The sequence below is a fragment of the Lotus japonicus genome, chromosome 3, assembly GCF_012489685.1.
Source record: "Lotus japonicus ecotype B-129 chromosome 3, LjGifu_v1.2".
NCBI lineage: Eukaryota > Viridiplantae > Streptophyta > Magnoliopsida > Fabales > Fabaceae > Lotus > Lotus japonicus.
In genome coordinates this window covers 30,853,980-30,876,432 of record NC_080043.1, presented here as the reverse complement: position 1 = coordinate 30,876,432, position 22,453 = coordinate 30,853,980, and the positions used below count along the sequence as shown (strand labels likewise).

General features: G+C 40.3%; 3 protein-coding genes across 3 annotated transcripts; 1 reads left to right on the top strand and 2 right to left on the bottom strand.

The window, feature by feature from the left end:
- Positions 1–8,585: 8,585 nt before the first annotated feature.
- LOC130749209 (LIMR family protein At5g01460) lies at positions 8,586–15,336 on the top strand. The gene is made up of 14 exons (XM_057602530.1): positions 8,586–9,345; positions 9,455–9,540; positions 10,634–10,749; positions 10,857–10,967; positions 11,341–11,439; positions 11,537–11,659; positions 11,879–11,941; positions 12,036–12,100; positions 12,998–13,107; positions 13,237–13,351; positions 13,454–13,519; positions 13,934–14,044; positions 14,705–14,771; positions 14,909–15,336. Exons 1-14 carry the CDS (start codon positions 8,996–8,998, stop codon positions 14,954–14,956), a joined length of 1,530 nt encoding a protein of 509 aa, XP_057458513.1. The 5' UTR covers positions 8,586–8,995; the 3' UTR covers positions 14,957–15,336.
- Positions 15,337–15,676: 340 nt separating this feature from the next.
- LOC130749210 (GDSL esterase/lipase WDL1-like) lies at positions 15,677–19,042 on the bottom strand. The gene is made up of 6 exons (XM_057602531.1): positions 18,825–19,042; positions 17,696–17,773; positions 17,212–17,352; positions 16,985–17,061; positions 16,221–16,370; positions 15,677–16,126 (listed from the first exon to the last, which is right to left on the bottom strand). Exons 1-6 carry the CDS (start codon positions 18,951–18,953, stop codon positions 15,913–15,915), a joined length of 789 nt encoding a protein of 262 aa, XP_057458514.1. The 5' UTR covers positions 18,954–19,042; the 3' UTR covers positions 15,677–15,912.
- A 2,583-nt stretch (positions 19,043–21,625) lies between these two features.
- LOC130743942 (thiamine thiazole synthase, chloroplastic-like) lies at positions 21,626–21,910 on the bottom strand. Its single transcript, XM_057596152.1, has one exon. The coding sequence runs from the start codon at positions 21,908–21,910 to the stop codon at positions 21,626–21,628; it is 285 nt and encodes a 94-aa protein (XP_057452135.1).
- Positions 21,911–22,453: the final 543 nt, after the last annotated feature.

The window sequence follows — 22,453 nt, the reverse complement described above, 5'->3', positions numbered from 1 at the left end:
AAAAGGGAAAGCTAGCTGCCAACTGGGAAGGTCCATACCGAGTCACTAAAGCAACCGGCACAGGAGCATACAAGCTAAAAACGCTTTCCGGGGAGGAAATCACGCGCACTTGGAACGCGACCAACCTCAATCGCTGCTACAGCTAGCCTGAACCGACTGTCAGAAGCCTCTCAACCGTTTAAGTACTTCAGAGTACCTTTTGCTGTTTTTAACTTTTCTGTTAGTTCGAATCAAGGGTTTTTTGCCCATCCTTCCTCTTGTACGAAAAGGGAAACCTTATGCTTTGGAATGAACATACAAGAAGGAATGTTTTGTTAAATACCTTGCTTACGAGCACAACAGAACTCGAACAACTACGATTAAAGACCCGCCAGGCACATTAATTAAAAGCCCACCGGGCATATTAATTAAAAGACCTACCGGGCACGTTAATTTAAAAGACCCACCGGGCGCATCAATAAAAGACCCACCGGGCACGTTAATTAAAAAGACCCGACCGGGCACACGAGACGAACTACATGATTACGAAACACGAATAAACTGAAAAGTTCATAACATTCCAAGAATGGTTACTTAAAAGAAAAACTATTACAATGGTCCAAAAACTATTACAATCAAGAAACAAAACACTTAGAAAGAAAAGTAAAAACAGCAAGATGATATCAACTTCCGCTCAGGGAGCTCCTTCCGGAGGATAGGTCGGGGTAAAGTTGCCCTTGGTGTCAACAGTCCCAATCTTTCCACCCGAAACAACCTTCCTGTACCCGACCGGTCCAACATTCAAGCCCGGATTGACGACCGAAAGCTGGCTCACCGCATTCTTGAAAGAAGCCTTGTTGATCTTCGCTATGGTGACCCCCAGCTTTTTGATGTCAGCCTCCAACGCGGAGACCATGGCTTCAAGCTCACCCTTCTCTTTCTTCAAGGTAGCAATCTGCTCAAACTCCAGCAAACGGGCAGCCTTCTCCCCTACCAACTCTTCCTCGACCTTCTTCAACTGAGCGGCCCCGGTCACAGCCCCCTCTTCGTCTAGTTTCAGCTTATCCCCTAAGTCCTTAAGAGCGGCATCCCCGGCCAGCACCTTCGTCTTCAGCTGCTTATTCTCAGCCTTCGCAATATCCAGCACTTTGCTCAGCTCCTCGATCATGGAGCACCCCATTCATGGCCGCTATCAACCGGCTGTCCTCCTCCTTCTTCGCTCTAAGGTCTTCCAATTCGGGCAGGGCCGATAGCTGGGGGTAACGAACGGCGAAAGCAATCTTGAGCCAACCCCGCAGGGCATAGTTCAGGAACTGTAGGGATCTTGATCACCCAAGTACTTCTGGTCGCTCTCGGTAAGCAACAGATCGCCGATCTGCTCCAGATGCTCCTCGCTATTGGCCGCCCTAGGACCCCACATCGAGATAACCCTCCGAGGGGCCACCACGCTAACCGGCTCCACCCATTCAGCATTAAAGCTCTGACCATCGTCTTGAAGGATTGGTCGGTCGAGCTCCACGCGGCGCCTCTTGGTGGCCGGGTCCGGAACCGCCTCGCCTTCGTTAGACGAGCCGCCCTCCTTACGAACGGGAACAGAACCTCGGTTCCCCGAAGCGGAACCTTTTGGGGGGGAACCAGCGCCTTGAACATCTCCCGTCAAGGCCTTCGTCGGGTCGTTCATAGCTCCCTCCGGCCCTCCTTTGACAGTCCCCTCCGGATGCTCAAGGTCGGGGGCCGGCTGAGCTTCCTCTTCCTGCCCCTCTACTTGCGGTTCGTATCCGGGAACCTCGTTCCCCTGGTCACCCTCCTCATCCATAGACTCCTCGTCGACAACCTGCAGTGCTGCCAGCAAGTCCTGGTCGATATCTGCCATAACTCCTGCACGAACACAAAGGAAGTTTGTAAGCAAGCGAAATAATAAAAAAAAAAACAATAAAATCATAACTTACGCAACATCGTAGCGTTCCTCCGGACGCTGAAGGAACACAAATTATAACACCGTATGGGACGAACTAGGACTTTCTTTTCACCCTCCATAACGTAACGGATGACACCCGTCAACAAACGTTTGAAGGCCAAATCGGCCTCCGACAAGGCACCCTCGTCCGTAAAGCTGAACGATGGCACTTTCTCCTTATAGTGACCAACATTCCAAGCCAACGGGAAACGTGGTCGCATTCCGCCGCTCGGACCTTCCTCGAACCACCAAAAGGGAGGGGGCGAGGTCGGTGCCACCCGGAAAAACTGGTCCTTGAAATCCTTGTAGGAATCCGCAAAGGCCTTGAAGACCGGATGCGTCGTCCTCAAGGTCACCATTCCGTAACCCCCATGCCCTTGGGGGTGGGCGACCGCGAAAATATGAAAGAATAAAGGAAGGGAGGGCTTCCGCCCGAAGAGAGCACACGCGACCTCGTAGCCGCGCACAAAACCCTATCCGCACGGGTGAAGCTGGGAAGGAGCCACCATCATGTGACGCAGCACATCGACCTTGTAGTCGGTGAACGGCATCCGCACCTTCACCTTCTTCATCGTATAAATGTGCATATAGATGCCGAAGGGAGGGGTTTGAGGGAACCTCTAGTGGCCCCAGGGGCGTAGACGTCATGATCGGGACTGATCTGCGTCTGAGAAAGATAATACTGCTTTTCGGAAGTTCCCCTTGTCTTCGTTTGCGTAACAGGACTCGGTCTTCAAAATCTCCCGGCACCAATCGTCTAGCACTTTCATGTCCCCCGTTAAATGGGGGTCCTTTACCCGGTCGATCTTCTTCCGTTTCGGAGCGTCCTTGCCAGACTTCGGCTTAGAACTCTCTCCGGTGGCTTTACCTTTTTTCTTCTGGGCACCGGCCATACCAAAACCTGCGCAAGGAAAAACGTCGTATCAATATCTAAACTAATTGAAAACGACTCAAAGGGGAAACCCGCCAGGATCCACCTTTGTCCCCGGCAGGGAAAGCAAACTCTGCACCGGCCGGACGGTCCATAGACAATCCCGCCGCCGCACGGGGGGAGGAGACCACTCCACAACTTAGAACTTCTCCCTAGAAGATGGAAGGAAGAAGGAACGAAAGGAAAAAGGGAGAGAGCGAAGGAAACTTACAGGAAAGTGAGGTAAAAACGAAGGACGGTTGAAGCGTGGGGAGAACGACCACCGTGCGATTAAGGACGACCGACGCGAGAATAACGTCTGACGGAGGAAAGCTTGGAACTTTTAATCGGAGAGAAAGAGGATTCAGGATGCGAAAAAGCACAAATGAATTCTTCCTTTTTCCCTTTTATAGGAAGACTGGGGAAAGGGAAACGACGTTTCACCAAACCCTACGATTCTCATGATGATGTTAGGGGAAGCGGGAAAAACCCCTCCAATCTGCACTCTCCACGTCACCAAAGGGAAACGAAACGGTGTGACGCGTGCCATGCCTTTTCAGGTGCATTAATTGCACCTGCAAAACGTCTTTTCACTTTACTATTTCCTGCCGTTTGAAATTCGAAGCCACCCGGCCACTCCCGACACGGTAAGCGTTCGCTCGTCCCCAACTCCAGTTCGTCCAGAAAGGCAAAAAAACGCTCATCCATAGAAATGCGGATTCGTCCAGTTGCAACAACGAGTCGTTCAAGGAGACAAGAACACGCTCGTCCGGATAAGTGCGAACACGTTCATCTGAAAACACCAGACCGTCTGGGTAGGCACGGGTCTGTTCGTCTGTAGAATCGGCTCGTCCGACGAAACGCAGAAAGCGACCCAGCGGGCCGCCATCCTCAAGCTCATGCCCCACTAATACAGTGGGCCAGAACTGGGGGACTACTGTTCTGGTGAGGCCCGATCGCTGACTACCGAGGCAATAAAACGCTGCCCGGAAACCCCTCCCTGGGGGTGCCACTCGTAATCTCATGCTCCACTGAGACAGTGGACCAGAGCTGGGGGACTACTGTTCTGGGAAGCCCCAAGCACGGACGACCAGGGCAAGAACCAGGACACGCTCCGGAAGCCCCCTAGCACGGACGAACAGGACGGATGCCGCCCTAGACCAACTGACTGAGACCCCGGCTGGGTCCGGGGCGCTCACCTGGTGGGGACGAACACCCGTCTGGGGCGCCATACCCTAGGATAACGAGGGGGACCGATCGCCTACAGAACGACCACTACAAGGGACGGTGCCCTCTCCGAAACAAACCACCGGGACCGTCCAACCGTACGGGACCCTACCTAGGGGTTGACCTAGGCCAACCACCCTACGGAACTAGGGTGGTTGGGTGCATATCCTAAGAAACCCTGGGCCGTTAGATCACTGTTTGCAGCAGGGAGAGCAGAGGATCCAACGGCCCGGAACCCACCAGTACGAGCCATGCATGACGTTGCATGGCTCTAACCCTAATATCTCTACGTGTATATAAAGGAGGCTCCTTCCCTACACCAAGGTAATTGATTCTCTTCACTTCATCACATCCATTCCTCATACTCTTACTTACTTTGGCATCGGAGTCCTTTGCAGGAGTCCCTCCCGGGATCGTCCAGCTCACCGGCTCACCATCTCCCCCGCTTCTCTCCGCTACTCCCTCTCTCCGAGTAGCTTGGTCACCGTGATCATTTGGTTTGGAAGGAGACTGTTACGGGTTTTGAATTGGGGGACTTGAGTGTTATGGTGCAGGTTGCTTTTTGAGTATGTTTCTTCACATAGAATTGGGTGTGGTATATAACATGTGAAATCATGTTAACTTCAAGCTTCTTTTCCAATTGCTGCATTATAAAGGTGATTTTCTAATTGGTTTTTAGTTGCGTGAATGATACAGGTTGGTTGGTTGTTTGGTCTTTAAAAATCATATATAAGGTGGGAGCAACAGATCATGGAAATGCACATATTGGATTATCATTTTGTTCCTTTAAATTCTTAGCTTGAAGAGCTTTGTCCAATTCTGGTTTGTAATGTTGTGTTGAAGGCTTAAAATTATGCAGAATAATTATTGATGAAGAAGGATGTTATATTGTGTTGTTAAATTTAAGTAAATATATAAAAGGGTATAAAAGTAGTTTTAATTATAAAATCTCTTCCCTCCCTCATGAACCAAATAAAAATAAGTAATTTTCCCTCCCCTCCCCTCCTATGAACCAAACGTAATAAGTATTAAAATCTCTCCCCTCCCCTCCATTAAAATCCCTCCCCTCCTTTGAACCAATCAGAATTCACACCCCTTTTCTTAATTAGTTTGTTTTTTTTTCCATTTTCCACACACTTTCTCTCTCTACTGATACCGTTTCATTTCTTTCTTTTTCACGTTCCTTCTTCTTTTTTTCTTTACCTTTCTCTGAAACCCTAGTTGCCACCTAGCCTGTGCTGCCGACCTCCTCTCCTCGCGTGGGCACTGGAATGACGACGCCACAACACCCAACGCCGCAACCATGGCCGCATGCAGCCACGCTCCAGCAGCTTCTCGCCTTCTCAATCTCACTCACTCAGTCCAATCACTTGCTCTCTCTTCAGGCACCGTCGCCGGCCGCTCCCCCTCTTCACTCACCCATAACGACTCACACAACCCTCTTCACTCACCCACGGCGACACACCCAACCCTCTTCATTCACCCTCACGGTCTCACCCACCGCTTCATCCTCACCCACAGGCCACACCGCTGCTCCACACACTTTCTCTCTCAGCTGATACCGTTTCATTTCTTTCTTTTTCTCGTTACTTCTTCTTTTTTTTCTTTACCTTTCTCTGAAACCTTAGTTGCCACCTAGCCTACGATGCCGACCTCCTCTCCTCGCGTGGGCACTGGAATGACGACGCCACAACACCCAACGTCACAGCCATGGCCGCATGCAGCCAGGCGCCAGCAGCTTCTCGCCTTCTCAATCTCACTCACTCAGTCCAGTCACTTGCTCCCTCTTCATGCACCGCTGCCGGCCGCTCCCCCTCTTCACTCACCCACAACAACACACACAACCCTCTTCACTCACCCACAACGACACACCCAACCCTCTTCACTCACCCTCACAACCTCACCCACCGCTTCATCCTCACCCACATGCCACACCGCCGCTCCCTCTTTACTCACCCACCGTCGCGGCGCCGCTCACTCAATCACTCACCCTCACCGACAGACGCCGCCACAGGACGAGATTTATGGAAATTAGGGACGAGATTTATGGAGATTACAATACCTCAGAGAGTCAAAGAGAAAGAGACTTGCGAGGTGGAGACAATCGATCAAGCCAGGGGACTAAGGAGGTTTCCAATCGATCAATTTGAAGCCGTGAAGGGAGCAATCGAGTGGAATCGATCAGGCATTCAAGCCAGATTAGGGTTCCGTTAGTTGGTTATTTTCCCCTTTATTTTTCTAAAATTTGAGTAGGAAATTTTGTTTTTATGAAATAGTCCCTCAGGTTTTCCCTTACCTTTAAATTTTACCCTTTTTTCTTTTTTTTTGGGCCCAAAAGATAACCTGGTCCAAAGAAAAAAAAATTCCCCAGAGCTTGGGCATAGGCTCAAGCTAGCCGGGCGATGAATCCGCCCCTGTACATGATCAAAAGTTAAACTCATCTATAAAATTTTCTAACAAGTGGTGTACTGAGGTGATCAAGGAATAACGAATTGCTTCAAATATATTCAAAAGCATGTTTGAAGCTATGTCGCGAGATGAATATCATGGCAATAGATCTCTTCTCTTCTATCGAGAAGAGGGAGGACTGGCTAGATGTTTGGTTCAAGTGAGTCTGATCTCATATGTCCTTTAATTGAAAATGTCCAAACGTGTCTATCCCGCTATAAATATGATACGAAATCATTTAAATCATTCACAGGTCTTCACCTACCGGCTTTAAGTTTTTGATAGAGTGTGTTCATGATATAGTATCAAAGAAATAGTAAAGATCGGGTTTCAACTCAAGATAGTTGAGTCATTGCATTGTCTTCATCTAATAATTTAAACTTCTAAGGTAATTGATTCATGGCATTTATCCTTCACTTAATCAAGTAATTTTTTATAGGGATGAGATTCATCGGTCCCCTGTGGATAGCAAGATAGTGGAAAAGAGATATTGAATCCCCCACTTAAGGAATGTCAACTTTATGTTCTGGTCTACCCGCACGTGACGGAATTGTCCATAGTTCGAATGTCATGTCGTTTCCAAAGCCTGATCTTTCTTTGTCTGGGTTCGTCTAGCTTTGTGCATTGCTTGACTGGCTTAGACTAGGTTAATTTCCCCACTCTGAAAGCCCGACCTTTCTTTCTCTTTATCTCAAGTCAATGGATCTTCTTAATGGAAATATCCCCTATATGGATCATACATAACCTGTATTGGAACTCAATGCCAAACCAAGTTGAAGAATTCTCCTTATACTCCACTTTACCCTGGTGGAAAGACAACTATAAATGTATATTGTCTCCAGCTTGAGCTATACCTGGAAAATGTTAAAATTTCCTTCATTCAGGTGCATTTGTAAACTAAAGCCAGAACCCAATTCTTAGAATTCTTAGGTAACAATCATAAAAAACCATGAACATTTAGACCTGTGCCATTATCTTAAGACTTGTGGTATCCCTAACAAATTACCAATTTCTCTTGAATCATAGCATTATTTTCTTTCTCAATCTGTGGAAAAAATTTCCCGTGCGATTATTTTCCTTCATGTCCCTTTAATCGAAAACGCACACCTTGAACCCCACATATAAAATTAAGAAGTCTCCATTCATCTAATTTAAGTATCTGAGGATCGAATCTCTGAACTTGTAAGGGCGACTCTAAATGAGGCTTCATCTCCTTCAATGATGTAATTTTCTTATGATCACGATCTCCTTCATGTGTTAATTGCGGCGGTGGGCACTGAGTGTGGTTCCGCAAACGCATATTGGTAACTTACCGACGACTTTTTCTAGGATAGTTATAGCTTATCGGTGGTCAAAACTGTCTGGTAACCCAATGTAATATTTTCAAAAGACTACAAAGTGAACGACCAATGACAATTTCAAGTTTTTGAATTACTAAGTCATTTGTAAATTGGTAGTAACTAACTCCGCCAAAAAATATACTAGCCTCAAAATTACCGACGACTTGTTTTTTTCTCGTAAACATGTTGCTGGCAGCCTGACTGTCGATAACAACAAGATTTTGCGACGGTTTTTAAGCCGCCGATGAAAAATCATAGGTAATAATGTGTTCTCATCTCACACCAACACCATCTTCTTTCCTTGCACCTTCCTCTTCATGTTCCACTTCGTGAGGTTGACATTAAGGTTGAGCTGGAAATGTCTTGCTCCTTCCCATTGTCGCGCAAACGAAACCCGCTTCCTCTTGAATGAAACTTCTAATTGTAGAGCCTTGCAGCGTCCCTCTTCCTCTTCAACTGAGATTTTTAAATTTCTACAATTTTATTATGATTGTTATTTTATTTATAATATCTTAAATTATTTATAATTAAAGTATTTATTGTGTATCAAATACAATAATAAACTTCGCCCTCGAGCAAACAGGTAAAAACACTAGTGTTGAAGAAAAGAAAAGCATAGAAGAGTATTAAAGAACCAACATTCCTTTTTTATTTAGAGTAGCAACTATTTTAATATATAAACTTAACTTAATTTCTCACTTGGCTTGCCTTGCCGCGGAGCCAACAAGCGGTTTTGAATTTTGAAGTGCTTCATTTCTTCGTTACTTCACCACTCACAACACGTTCTAATCCACGACGTTAAAACCAACCCAAAAAACAAAAACAATCATTGGTAAAACAAACAAGACAACCTCGACGTCTTCACTACAGGCTGGTTTCGACACTGCTTCTCTTTCTCGGAGGAGCCACGCAATTTACACTAATACCCTCAAACCACCTTCGCAATCACTCCATCACATAGGGACACAATAGTCATTCCATCTCCAAACCACCACCCCAAACCCACCGGAAAATGCTCTTCATTCTCTTCTTCCTAAATCCCTAACCCTAACACCATCGAAACCCTAAATCCCCAATTCTTCGATCTCAGAGAATCTCGAATCGCGCATAGAGAGAGAGAGAGGGGTTTGAAGAATGGGCGATTTCAATCTCGCACTGGTGATCGTTGCGATCGTGGTGTGCGTGATCGTGTTCCTCTTCAATGTCTACCTGCTCGTGAACTATCAGCACCCAGATGATGTGAACCAGGCTTACTTTCCCAAATTCGTCGTCGTTTTGGGACTCTCCGTCGCCGCTATTTCCATTCTCATGCTTCCGGCGGATGTCGCTAACCGTCAGGCCTGTCGCCACGCGATTTACAACGGCGCGTGTAACCTCACGCTCCCAATGAAGGACCTCTGGCTTGCCATCTACATTCTTGACGCGGTTCTCGTCTTCTTCGTCATCCCCTTTGCCATGTTCTTCTATGAAGGAGACCAGGATAAGTGAGTTCTACTTTTTTTTTTGTTATTTTCTATTTTAGTGTAGTTTGATTTGAGAACAATTCTGAGTTTTGTGTTTTTTGTTGTTTGTGGTTGTGGGATTTGTGTGCAGGAGTGTTGGTAAGAGGATTAAGAGCGCTCTGTTGTGGGTGGTGACCACTGCTATCGTCTGCGCTCTTGTTCTGGGTATTTTATACGGTATGCACTGATACTCTTGTTGATTCTCTGCTTTCACTTTGACCCTCATCCCTTATTTGTTCTGTTTGCTATGTGTTTGTGTCAGGTAGGGTTAAGTTGGTAATATGTAATTTGAGGGTTTGATATAGATCCGATTGTGTTTATTGTGGGTGGTTGGGTTTGTTTTGTTTGATGAGCGTTGTCATTCTATAATGCAATTTTGGATATTGATTAGTATGTCTGCGTACTGGGCTAAAAATTAGAACTAGAGCCAAAAAAAATAGAAGTAGAGCAAGAGTGGAATTGGCAGGATTCAACTCTGTTGATGCAAAAGGTCTTTCATTTGTTTCTTGCTAGTGATCACGTGTTGGTTGGAACTCGGTTGTCTTAAATATCCATTGACTGTGATTCTCCTTGTCTTGGTTATGAAGCTACATGCTATTCATCCATCTCCTGAATATCTTCCTGCTGATTGAGGACAAGAAAGAAATTGTATTTTAGTTATTTACTTCAGTAGCGTTGTTTCATTGCCTTAGTATCCAAGGTATCACTAAGTGAAGTTTTTTCTGTTTTATTAAGCTATGTTTAAGTGTCAATTGATTAAGAGAATAAATGGTTTGAAATGGATTCATGGTATTGGAGTTTCTATGATAAAAATGGGTAGGAATTCTATTCTGGCTGCCCATTCTTCGTAGAGCATAAGAAAATTAAATTTCAGCTTAACGTAAGGTAGGGTTATGCATGCATCGGTCATGTTTCAAGCCCAAAAAGCTTTTGCACGAGGGAGCATGTTACATATAGAAGATCTTTCTTGAATGTCTAGAATCCGTGATCACAATAATGCTGCTTGCAACGCAATAACCTAACTTGTGCACCAATTACCACTTCTGAAATCTATTACCATTAATTATACTTCTTTCTCATCTTTTAGAAGTTTTTCATGACTGTTTTTTACTACGTGTAAAAAAAAAATTAGTTGTTGACTGTGCAAAAATTTGATTGTTCAAAATGTTAACCATTGACAGTCTTGAGTAAAATTTTTAAATCTGATGATGCTTTATGTGAGCTTTAACCTGTCTCTGATTGTGCTTTTATTCTATGAGTGAGATATCAGGGCTTGTTGGTAAGGTGGATTTTACCGTAAGGCATCTCTCTTCTTCCACAAGCTCATTTCCTAGCTCATGGAACTTCAATAATGGTCAACCGTGTATTGGAAGTGGCACCAAGCAGGTATTTATTTAACAGCTAATAGTCCATTTTTATCTGGTTTTGTTTCTTTTAGAGGTAAATTTTTTGCTGTTTCTCATTTTGATTTTTTACCTATGTCCTAAAAACAGTGTTCTGCATACTCTGCTAGTCCTTCATCAGAGAAAACCTGGACCATGAGAGCTACCTTTCCAGAATATGTTGTTGCTCTTGCTACTATTGTTGGATCTGTGCTTTTTGCTGTAAGTTAATTCTACATATCCAAAGTCAAAATTCCTATTTCATATGCTGCCATGACAGTTTATGGTTTTATGCATGTTTGGATATCTTTAATTTCTGCAGATGAAAGTAATTTATTTCAATTATCATTTATCGTTTTTATTTTTTTGTGAAATGGTGTCATTTAGGATATTGTGTTAGGTTTCCTGACTCCATAAAAAAAATGAAACAGTACCATATGCAGTGGGAAAAGGTTTTGGTGGTTGTTGACACCATAAACTACACAAAAGCAGAAGTAGTCTCTTGTTATGACTTAATGACTTCAATCCCAGATGACATTTACCACTATTTCTCCAAATTATGATTTTAACAACTGTTTCTCACTATTCAATCCAGATATTTGGTGGTGTTGGTATCGCTTGTCTTCCATTGGGACTTATATTTTCATTTATTCGGCGTCCAAAGGCTGTAATCACTCGCTCACAATATATCAAGGTGCTATATACTTCTATTGCAGGGGGCATACTGCATGTTATTACATGTGTATTTCTTTTTTCATGCACTGTACTATATTTATGGTGGTTGGTTGTAGGAAGCAACTGAACTGGGTAAAAAAGCAAGAGAACTGAAGAAAGCAGCTGAGTCCCTTCATCAGGAAGAAAGAGGTGGTGCAAAGGGTAGAAAGTTCCGTAAAAATGTGAAATCAGTAGAAAAGGTAATAAAATATTGGTAAATTTTCAGTATCCTTACTGCAAACTTTCTTTTAAGTATTTTATGCGTGCAGTGCACCCTTCTTGGCGGGGTTTTACTTATCATAATTTGATGTATACTATTCTATAGTTTGTGGCTGAAGTTGTCTACAGTTTATAAAATATTCTTGTTCTAGATTCAGTATTTCTGGCTTTTTACTTATCTATCTTGAATTATTTTCCAGGAGTTGTTTCAATTAGAAGAAGATGTAAAGCTTCTTGAGGAGATGTATCCACAAGGAGAAAAGGTAGATACCTGACTTTCTATCTTCTTGACTTATAGCCTTATTGGCATAAACAATGTGTAACGTTCTCCCACTTACTGATCGTGTATGGATGCAGGCTGAGACAACATGGGCACTAACAGTTCTTGGGTATCTGGCAAAATTTGTTTTAGGAATTTTAGGGTAAGCAATGATATTTGACAATCCAAGTTGCTTGAAATGCATGATGTTGAATGAACCCTTGTACAAAGCTGTACAAAGTTATGTCTTTTGATTGTGTGGGTTGTTTCTTTCCTGCCTTCCACCATTGAATGATATTTTGGTATACTGTTGGACATCATTTCTCACACTGAACTGTTACAAATATAATATAAAACATTCATGTCCTTTACCCAATAGCTTAAGCTTTTGGGATAATTTGTTCATGACATGGTATTGGAGCCTCTATGATCAAGTGGTCTAGAGATCTGTCCATGTTGCCCCCGTTAGTCAAATAAAAAGTTGAATTTCTGCACATACCCAGAATTGGTTCTGTGTACTTTTGCTTCGCACCTGATACAGTATATGCTTCTGTACTGTTAAAGATGCTTTACTCCTTGTTTTTTTTTTTCTTTTCTAATGTCGATTCGCCAGGATGTCAATTGCTACTCCTTTTTTATCAAAGAAAGTATCAATTATCACCCCTAGTATTATGATTAATTTATCATGGTATCAAACTGATGCACTCTACTATTTAACATTAATGTTAAGAATAGTTCAACTATACAGGTTGTTCATGTATCATGTAGTCTCCCTAGCCTTTCTTTTTTATTACAAATTGTTATCAGCATATCGGTGGATAAATAATTTATTTTCTCCTGCAGTGATCAAATGTATAAAATGCATTCTATTATGAAATAACTAATAAAATGTCTAATCGGTTTTATGCATGTGATAAGCAAGACACGTCATCCTTTACCAAAGGCATGAAATCACATATGCATAATCTCACTGTAATAATGACGAGCATTGCTTATTCTATAACATGTGTTATGTTTCCCGTGTATTATCATCTAACCTAAGTTCTGAAAACTGTGCCAGGTTTATTGTTTCTGTGGCATGGGTTGCTCATATCATTATCTATCTGTTAATTGATCCTCCACTTTCGCCTTTCCTGAATGAAGTTTTCATCAAGCTGGATGATATCTGGGGTATGTTCAATTTTTTTTGCTTCAAGCTATCATTCCATAAACAGCTATATAAATATATTATTAGATACATTACATTTTAAATTTCATTCTGTTATTCTTCATAATGTATATATATTCTGCTTTCATCAGGTCTTCTGGGTACAGCTGCATTTGCGTTTTTCTGCTTCTACCTTCTCCTTGCTGTGATTGCTGGTGCCATGATGCTTGGGCTGAGACTAGTCTTCATTACTATACATCCCATGAAGTAATTGTATTGTGCAGTCATATACATTATTTTACTTCACTTATAATATCCATTGCTTACTTATTGCTTATGTTGATCACCATGTCAACTTACCTATTGTAGGTGGGGTGGGACTCTCATGAACTCTTTTCTGTTCAACGTGGGGCTTATCCTTCTTTGTTCCATTAGGTCAGTATAGCCTCCTCAATGTTACCTTTTCAAATGGATTAATATGTGTTCAACTTTACTTATGAAGACAGTTGCCATTGTGATTCAACATTGATGTTTAAAGTCTGAGGTTTGGACCATGATAAAAATCATAATGACTTTATTCTGCTTTCGTTACGATTTACATATAGTTGGAGGAATTAGTTGAGAAATAATGCATTGTTGAAAATGGTTATACTTTTTAGACTTTGATTTTCCTGAAACTTCAGAAGTCAAAGTAGTAGGGAAATTTTTATTTACTACAGGAAGCTGTTTTCTGACATGCAGAGATAATAGTGTGCTACACATATGATGACGGTGGGGCAATGGTTGTGCTATCATGATAATGTCGTGCTATGACAACATTACTGAAAGTTCACTGTTTTGCATTTTCAGTGTAATCCAGTTCTGCTCCACGGCATTTGCCTACTATGCTCAAGCAACTGCTGCACAGGAAATATTTGGCCACACCTTGGAGTCTCTTCGTGGAATTAAATATTTGTACAAGTGAGTCTAGCCAGATTTTGTTTTTTTTTTCTCTCACTCCCTCCCCCAAATGGAACCTTCTTTTATTAACTCATAAATGTAGACTATGTGATGAGATGGCCCCAATCTGTCCTCCTATGAAGCCCTTATTTTCAGTTGAGATTCTCTGGCATTTTGCTATTACACACCCAAATTATGAAGGAAAAAAAAAACTCAGGAGGCACCGGCTTGTGTGTAGAGTAAATTATGTGATGCATTGTTGAGATATAATGGTCAGTATAGGTGTGGGTTTTAAACATAGATGCTATTTGATATGAATATAATTCGAATGATGATGTTACAGAAATAGATAGGCCAATCATGGCCACAAAAAACCATTCAGGAGGCTTTGATTTTAACAGTTAAATGTCACATATACCATACACAATTCCGTACATCTTATGTGCCAAAATATTTGTCCCTTGTTGATATTTTTTAAAAATATTCTGGGATTTTGAGTTGCATTATTCACCTGTATAAATAATGCCCATTTAGGGGAGTGTTTTTTTTTATTATCCTTTTGAGTTAATATTGTACCATTTCTATGTTTTTTTATGTTTATTCATCTGTACTGATATTGTATATGCTGATTTTGTTCATGCTTTACTAATATAATTAACCCAAGCATTTGTCATATCACAGGTACAACGTATTTCAGATCGCATTTGTTGTTTTGGCTGGATTGACTTTTGTATATTATGCTGCCTTTGTAAGTTTACCTTTGTGAATGTTTCTTCTCTCCTTTCTTGTGTGTTTAACACTCCTTGTGGGTAAATACTTTTTTTGTGTGTTGTTTGCGTTGTTATTCTTGCCGATCCTGAAGGGTTTTGAATTTGGTGATATCAGGGATGGAGAAGAAAGAAGCCTAGTGGCAGGTTCCAATTGTCTACATGAGGTATGCTTTATAGCATGAAAGAGTGTGTCCTCAGATCGGGAATTCTTCGTCGCATCTTCTCATTTGGAGTTGCTTTTATATTCGGATGTGTTTTGGCCTAGTTTTGTTATGTCGAAAGCTATAGAGTTGCTGATCATCATCCGAATAGAGTCATTTTCCTGCGGTTTAATCGTTAGGTTGGTGCTTGTGCTGTCACTTAGGTCGTTGATTCTTTCCTCACCCCTTGTATGTATTATTCCTTGGTTTAATTTGTGTTTCACATTCTTCTGATTATGTAATTGAATCACGTGTACAACAAGACTACTGGGTTTCTCTTGGGCCCTTCGATGTATTGTAACCCTTACCACACAGAAAGTTGTACGAGTTGGCTTTTTTATAATCATGTGTTTGTGTAGCATTTTCATCTCACACGGGTAAAATCAATGAGGATTCTTGTTGGACACTGTATCTAAGATGCACCTCATGCTAATAATATGCATTGTGCTATTGGGATTTGACTCTATTGGTAGAAGTGAATAATATCCTTAGAAGTCTTTTGAATTTTGTTGTTTGCCTTCTGCTGTTTTGTCATCTGTAAATATTGTTTGTAAGTTTTTAAGAGGACTTGTTTCTGTGGTTAACCTTAGAATGAAATGATCTTTTGTTTTAAACCTTTCTTCCCGAAATGGAAATAATAGTACGCATTTTCAATATAGTTGAAAATGAAATAATAGAACGCATTTACAACATATAGTTATGATTATCTATTAAAAAATTACGAAGATAAATATGTATATATCACAAATTTTGAAGCATATTTTGATACACATTCCAAGATAATTAAACAGAAAGCAACTCTCATTGCTGGGTCATACTTAAGTTTGAGAATTTCTAAGTTTAAAACCAGAGTTACTATAACCTCAATCTCCACAATACTATTCTCAATCTTACAGAACTCAGATTGATGCACAAGACTCTAGTCCGTTTGAAAATTTCCCTGGAAGCTCCAGTTAGAAACATTTACAGTAGTCTTTCCATCCACAGCAATTGGATCATATGGTGAATCTTCTTCAAACTCAGTTGGCATTGATTTCCAGTGCAGACTAGGTTCCCAGTCTGCTTCTTTGAGAACCTTCAATATCTCTTTCACCACAATCTTGCTCCCTTCAGATGAAAGGTGAATTCCATCCCTGTCAAAAACCATCCAAAAAAAATGAATGAGATGGAGGTTTGTACCTTTTCTTTAGGTAAAGTGGACTGCAATTGGCAATTTGGCATACTTACGTGAAGCAAACATCTAACCAATCATCCCTTTGCTGAAGTGCAGACCAGAGATCAATGGCCTTGACATTCATCTCGCGGCACAGCTCTAAACACGCTTCTGAATATATTCTACAGGATTCATTTGTTCTTCTTATTTTCCCCAGCACATTACTGGTTTCAGTCCAACCATTAATTCATCAGTGTTTAATGATTGAAATGTAATTTCAAAAAATAGAAAGAGAATCAGGTAATAAGTATATCAAAGCTTCTAGGAAGGAACCTGATTATATCCTATACTTATCATTTGCCACAGTTCCAAAAATGTCAATCTATTAACTTTTACATATCAGACATGCCATTTCTCGGTTTGAAGACCAATATATCTATGACTAAGTTTATTTTGGATACCAGTTGAGTGTAACGTGAACTTGCTTTCATCCAAATCCATAAGAAGAGCTTCGTTTACTTTTTTTATTTCAAATTAAGTGCTAACGTTTGTTAGTATTGATGCCAACGGTTTTCCAAACATCTCGGTAAAAGTTCCATTAACTATCATGCCCTAAATAAAAGGCTTTTTTATTGAGAGTAATCACATTGTGCAATCATAAATATATTTCTATCAGTACATGTTAAGTAAAGGCTTTTTTTTTTATCATTATGCAATCATATAGCATAAACAGACTTGGAGGCATCATCACTATAAAGTAGAAATGCAGGCATCACTATCATGGCCTCAAGATTAAGCAAAATCATACGTAACAAACAAAATCAATTGCAGTCAGAACCTGAGCGTTTCGCTGATCTGTGCCTCATTGATGGGAGGAGAAGTGAGAAATATTACACGAGTCTTCTTTGAAAGGCTCTGGCAACCATTAGGATTAGTCAAACTTTTGTCATTTGTACTGCTAATTGTGAGTGGTTAATTAAAACTAACTAGAAGATATAATTTTTTTTCTCTTTTGGTATGTCAATACTGACAAAGAGAGGAACACTGACTGGTGTGAAAGTGAACCTTAAGATGGGTAGCAATCTTCCTCATATTTTCAGTGTATTCTTCTAGGGGCACATGAGGACCAAGTCCAGATGGATGTGGATGAATAGAATCATTGCCGCCGAAATACACAATTACCAATGATGGTTGCACAACAGCATCCTGAATTGAAGAGGTCAGTCAGAGTAAAAGGGTGAGTTTTTTAAGTCAGCCTGAGCAAGAATGAAGGTAATCACACTGTGCAAAGATGAATCTGAAGATTGATATTCTGTGTGTCAGTGCGTGCGTGCAGCAACTGTGATAGGAAGCTTAACATTTAATCTCTCAAATAATAACAAAAAATGTTCTTAATATTTCCATGCTCAATTCTAAGACAAGTTGAGGCTATCATGTGCAAGATTGTTCAGGCCAGTGGTCAATTTGCTAATCGTTTGTCAGGTTCCATTAGTTACTACCACAATTAAGATAACCATACTTTAGCATGTACAATTAACACATTCAGTACCTTGGGGAATATTTTGTCGAGAACCTGCAGAGCACGCCTTGAATTCCAACCAGAGTATCCTCTCATTATTATATCTGCCTGTTTCAAGTAAATGGGAGATAAGTTAAACTCACTGACAATCATAATGCATCAGTCACAAAACGTCATATATATACGTGTAAATTAGCTGTGTTAGTTGACTTGATAGTTCAATAAGTTTAAACATTTTAGATATATGTGTCTTTAAATCAGTCTCTTTCTAACATTAGACATCACTCTAATGAGCGAGGTTTTAAATTGTGGTTGTGATTATAGCATGGAATTGCTGACAAGTGCGGCTTGATGTAGCCACAATTGCAGTAACGATTGCAATTACGGTTGGTAAGACTCAAAAACCCTCTATATTGCGACTGCAATTGCGGTGGCTGACCCCAATTTTAAACCCTTCTAATGAGTGCCCTTCTGGTGGAACAAAGAAGGGTTGATGGGGTTACGGTTCCAGCATTTCCTTTGTCCACCCATCTTTGATACTGTATCATATTGATCTAGATTCTGAGATAAGAGAAATCCCCATTGAATAAAAATTTGTTTTTTACTTGATTTCTGGTCTATTTCAGAAACAGGACCACCACTTCCTCAAAAAGTGATTTTTCCTCAATAATTCAGAATCTTTCTGATTTTTCCACAAGAAAACAACTAGTCTTACTTTCCACATATTCATAGCATCAGATTTTTTTCTTCCAAAAGGAACTGTTCCACTGGATCCAGCCCTGTTATTAAAGATAAAAAAAAAAACTAAAAAAAATGTAACAAAAGGAGTTTCAGTCCTACTCTTAAAGATTACAAGAATCACTTATCTGTGAAACATGAGTGCTTAACGATTTGTGAAATTATATTAAAGAACACTGCAATTCTTCATCAGTTGTGTCAAGATGAAAAGTCAAAAGAGAACAATTTTTAGAAGATTCCAATCATCGGTTCATGAAAGAAGCAAGAAATGAAACTGAATAATATTAGTATAGCCCAAGATAGTTCAAACTTCAAATCATAGTGCATGCAATGGAAAAAGGGCACAAAACCAACCTGAAGAAGAATATATCATAATAGAATGGAGAAGAGCAACATGCATTGAAATATATGTAAGTAGTACCTTGCGAGCATACAAGTTGGCAAGAATAGCTCCCCAACCTTCATTATTGTAACTCAATTGAACTATGGAAGAACCAAATAGCACAATTTGAGGCCTCACTGGTCCTACCATCTTCACTGCCACAACCATGTTACACTAGCACTCAGAATTTATACACATGGATTTTGCCTTTTCTTTTTCAGGTCAGTTTGGCTGTCAATTTTGAGTAAACTAAAGTTTGAGTTGCTCCAAACGTATATTTAGGTACAGACAAAACTGTTGCTTTCTCTTTTCAACCTTGGAGCCGGATTAATCACCTGCAGTCATGGACCAGTGCATTTAATGAAGTAAGAGGTCTCCCTGGCTCTAATCAAGATCAAATGGCTCAAATTTAAATAATTAATATACACAATTACACATAAAATAAGTTCATTAAATGTGGACCATAGGATTTTGATCAAACAACTATGAATATTATGGCTCCGGTGAATTCAAAATTCTCTTATTGCAAAGAATCCAAATTGGTTCAACTCCATGCCAACTCAAGTCGTATGATAATGTCTAGTGAAATTAACTTTCAAAAAAAAAAAAAAGATAATGTCTAGTGAAATTAGGGTTGGCAATGGGCCTTGTGGGTGCAGGTTTGACCATTCCTACACTCGAATCCGAACATAACACCTAAACCCAAACCCAAATTCAAACCTAATATGAGTGTAAAAGTTAAACCCAAACCCCTGGGTTTTGGGTTACCCAAACCCAAACCCAAAACTCGATGTGAGCACCGAACCCGCCAAAAACTCAAATACCCGATCCGGAAACAACATGAACATAAGCTGATTAAACCTCATCATCTTTCCAATACAAAGGAAAAATTATAGTTCATGAACATAAGCTGATAAACAACATAACTCATGGACTTATAAACATCTCAATTCTAAACGTCTAATTAAACTTCATTCTTCAATATTCTTCTAATTAAACTTCTTAGTCGTAGTCTTCAACAAACAACAACAACCACAAATATTATAATAAAATAAAAAAAACAACCACAAATTCGGGTTTGGGTTTGGGTTTGAGTTTGAGTGCGAGTTTAATCAATCTCACACCCAAACCCAAACCCAAACAAGTTTTAAAATTCGGGTGAAACCCAAACACACACTCAAATCCAAAGAAATCGGGTTTCACCCAAAATTTCGGGTTGGGTTTAGATTGGGCCTCGCAGGTTTGAGTTTTCTTGCCATCTCTAAGTGAAATATAGTTTTTAGCTATTTATTTTCTTTTGGTTTTACTAAAATTATTCACTATGCAATTGATCCCAATACGAAGTTTGATTGTTTTAATTTTCCCCCTTTATATATTAAATTTTAGACATCAATTTTGAATCTCATAAAACCACATCATCTACCTTCTTTTTGTTCTTATGAAGTTAAGTGAGATGAACTTCTATATTTAAATATGAATTAGTAGTTACCTTTTCAAATAGATACAAAATGCATTACTATTTTTGAATTAATATATAGAGTTGTTTAATTAGACAATCACAACTATTAGTATCAATTACGAGTTAAAATATTCTAGAAAAAAATACGTTTTCAAATAGTTATTCAAATAATTAATAATTAGCCGACATATCATTAGCATCCTGTCCGGTAGATCTGGAGGTGTCTCTCCGAGTCCTACTATTTGACAAGAAATTAATTAAATATTTTCCACTAATTAAAATTAAATATTTGAGATATGTATAAATGAGTATTAAATTTGATTTTTTTACCTTAGATATCCTCTTTTTGCTACATCAGAAAACTACCCTAGATATCTTCTATTGAGACAATCTTATTTAATTCGGGTGTGGTAAATGCCAAAACTCTCTCCAATAGTGCGTCACTTAAGAATCAAACTTTCAATCAAAGGGGTTCAACAACTATTTTTAACCACTATGAAGCCATTTAAATGGTTAATTTCTTTTTTTTTTGAAATTTAAATGGTTAATTTCAATTCAACTTTTATATCTCAAAATTAAAGTCTGAGCATTACGCGAAAAAGTAACTATCCCTGTAGGATAGCTCAAGTGGTATGAGCTGATCAATATATGGGTTGGGTAGGGAGAGGTCAGGAATTGATCCCTAACGGGTACAATTTATCTTTCCAGTGTAAAAAAAAGTTGCTACTAGTATTTATTAATTTTGGAAAATTATAAATTTTAGGCTTAATTCCACTTTGGGCCCCTGATGTTTCACAAATGTGCGGTTTGCATCCCCTGTGTTTAAAATGTGCGGTCAACATCCCTCATGATTCCACTATGATCTATTGAGGCCCTTCCGTTAAGTTCCGTCAGTTGACTAAACGGAACTCGCTGACGGTGCATTTATTATTATTTTTTATTTTTAAAACAGAATTATTAAATTCATTGATTCTGAAAAAACCAATTAGTGACGGACGGAAATATCCGTCACAAAGGAAACAGAGGAATGCGATGGGAGTCGTAAAAGCAAAAATCCTCCCTGAGTCTATGTTCTTCATCTTCAAGCTTCTTCTTTTTCCAGAACCTTCCCTCAACCTCTCTGTTCTTCATCTTCAACTTTCTTCTTTTACTGAAAACAAAAATCATCTCTGTTCTTTACAAAATCAACCCAAAATGAGAATGAAAAAAGGAGAGAGATCAAGAGACAAGCAACAAATCCAGATCTAAAAACATCATCATCAACAGATCGAGGAAAAGTTCAAGCTTTAACTTCAATCTTATAAAAACACCATCAACAGAAAGAGAGGTCGAGACAGAGAAACAGAAACAACATCATCATTTTCAAACCAGAAAACGTCAATTAAAGCATGACGACGTCGGTGTCGGCGTAGGTGATCATGTCGGTCATGTAGCGGCGGGTCATTTCACGTGAGCCGATGGATTTCTTGATGGGTGAGAATTTGAAGGCTTGGAGATCGTAAGCAGGGGAATTCAGGGACATGGAGATGGTGGTGGCGTTCTGTGGGGTGGTGGATTTGATGGAGGTGGTGCGGGGAGAAATGGGTTTTCCATGGAAGGAGGAGAATGAGGATTTGGGGTTGGAAGAGAGGGAGGAGGTGAAGGTTGTGGTGGCCATGGCTGCCATTGTTAACTGTGTGAAGGAAGAGGTTTTGGAGAAGTGAAAGGTTTGGATTGGGAGTGGGATGAGGAGAAGTAGGAAGGATGAAGAAGATGAAGGGAATTATCAATTATGGGTGCTGATTTTAAATATGAAGAAAATGGTTAAATGTCTGAGTTTTGGAGATGAACGTCTGTGATTCAATTTTGGTATTTTTTTAATCATTTATTTTATTTTTGATAAAACATTGTACTTTTAATTAATTAAACGAGCGCCACGTCAACATTACACGTGGACGCCACATCATTTGATGATGGTAGATCTGTTTGGTCAACTGACGGAACCAAACGGATATAGACGGAAGGACATCGATCTCACAATTTAGATTGATCAGGGAGCTTGACCGCACATTTTAAATAGAGGGATGCAAACCGCACATTTGTAAAACATTAAGGGCCCAAACTGGAACTAAGCCTAAATTTTATTTCGATTTTTTCATTTAAACTTTGATTTAATAAATTATTTCAAAGTTAATCATTAAATTTCATTTATTGCCGGTCATCGTTGTCC

Excerpts from the sequence above, each read along its gene's own strand:
- LOC130749209 (XM_057602530.1), top strand. The coding sequence starts at position 8,996 with ATGGGCGATTTCAATCTCGCACTGGTGATCGTTGCGATCGTGGTGTGC. Across the intron at positions 11,660-11,878 it reads ATGTGAAATCAGTAGAAAAG|GAGTTGTTTCAATTAGAAGA; the intron begins GTAATAAAATAT and ends ATTATTTTCCAG. Across the intron at positions 14,772-14,908 it reads TTGTATATTATGCTGCCTTT|GGATGGAGAAGAAAGAAGCC; the intron begins GTAAGTTTACCT and ends TGGTGATATCAG.
- LOC130749210 (XM_057602531.1), bottom strand. The coding sequence starts at position 18,953 with ATGGTTGTGGCAGTGAAGATGGTAGGACCAGTGAGGCCTCAAATTGTG. Across the intron at positions 17,774-18,824 it reads CCAACTTGTATGCTCGCAAG|GCAGATATAATAATGAGAGG; the intron begins GTACTACTTACA and ends TACTTGAAACAG. Across the intron at positions 17,353-17,695 it reads TCGACAAAATATTCCCCAAG|GATGCTGTTGTGCAACCATC; the intron begins GTACTGAATGTG and ends TCTTCAATTCAG.
- LOC130743942 (XM_057596152.1), bottom strand. The coding sequence starts at position 21,910 with ATGGCAGCCATGGCCACCACAACCTTCACCTCCTCCCTCTCTTCCAAC.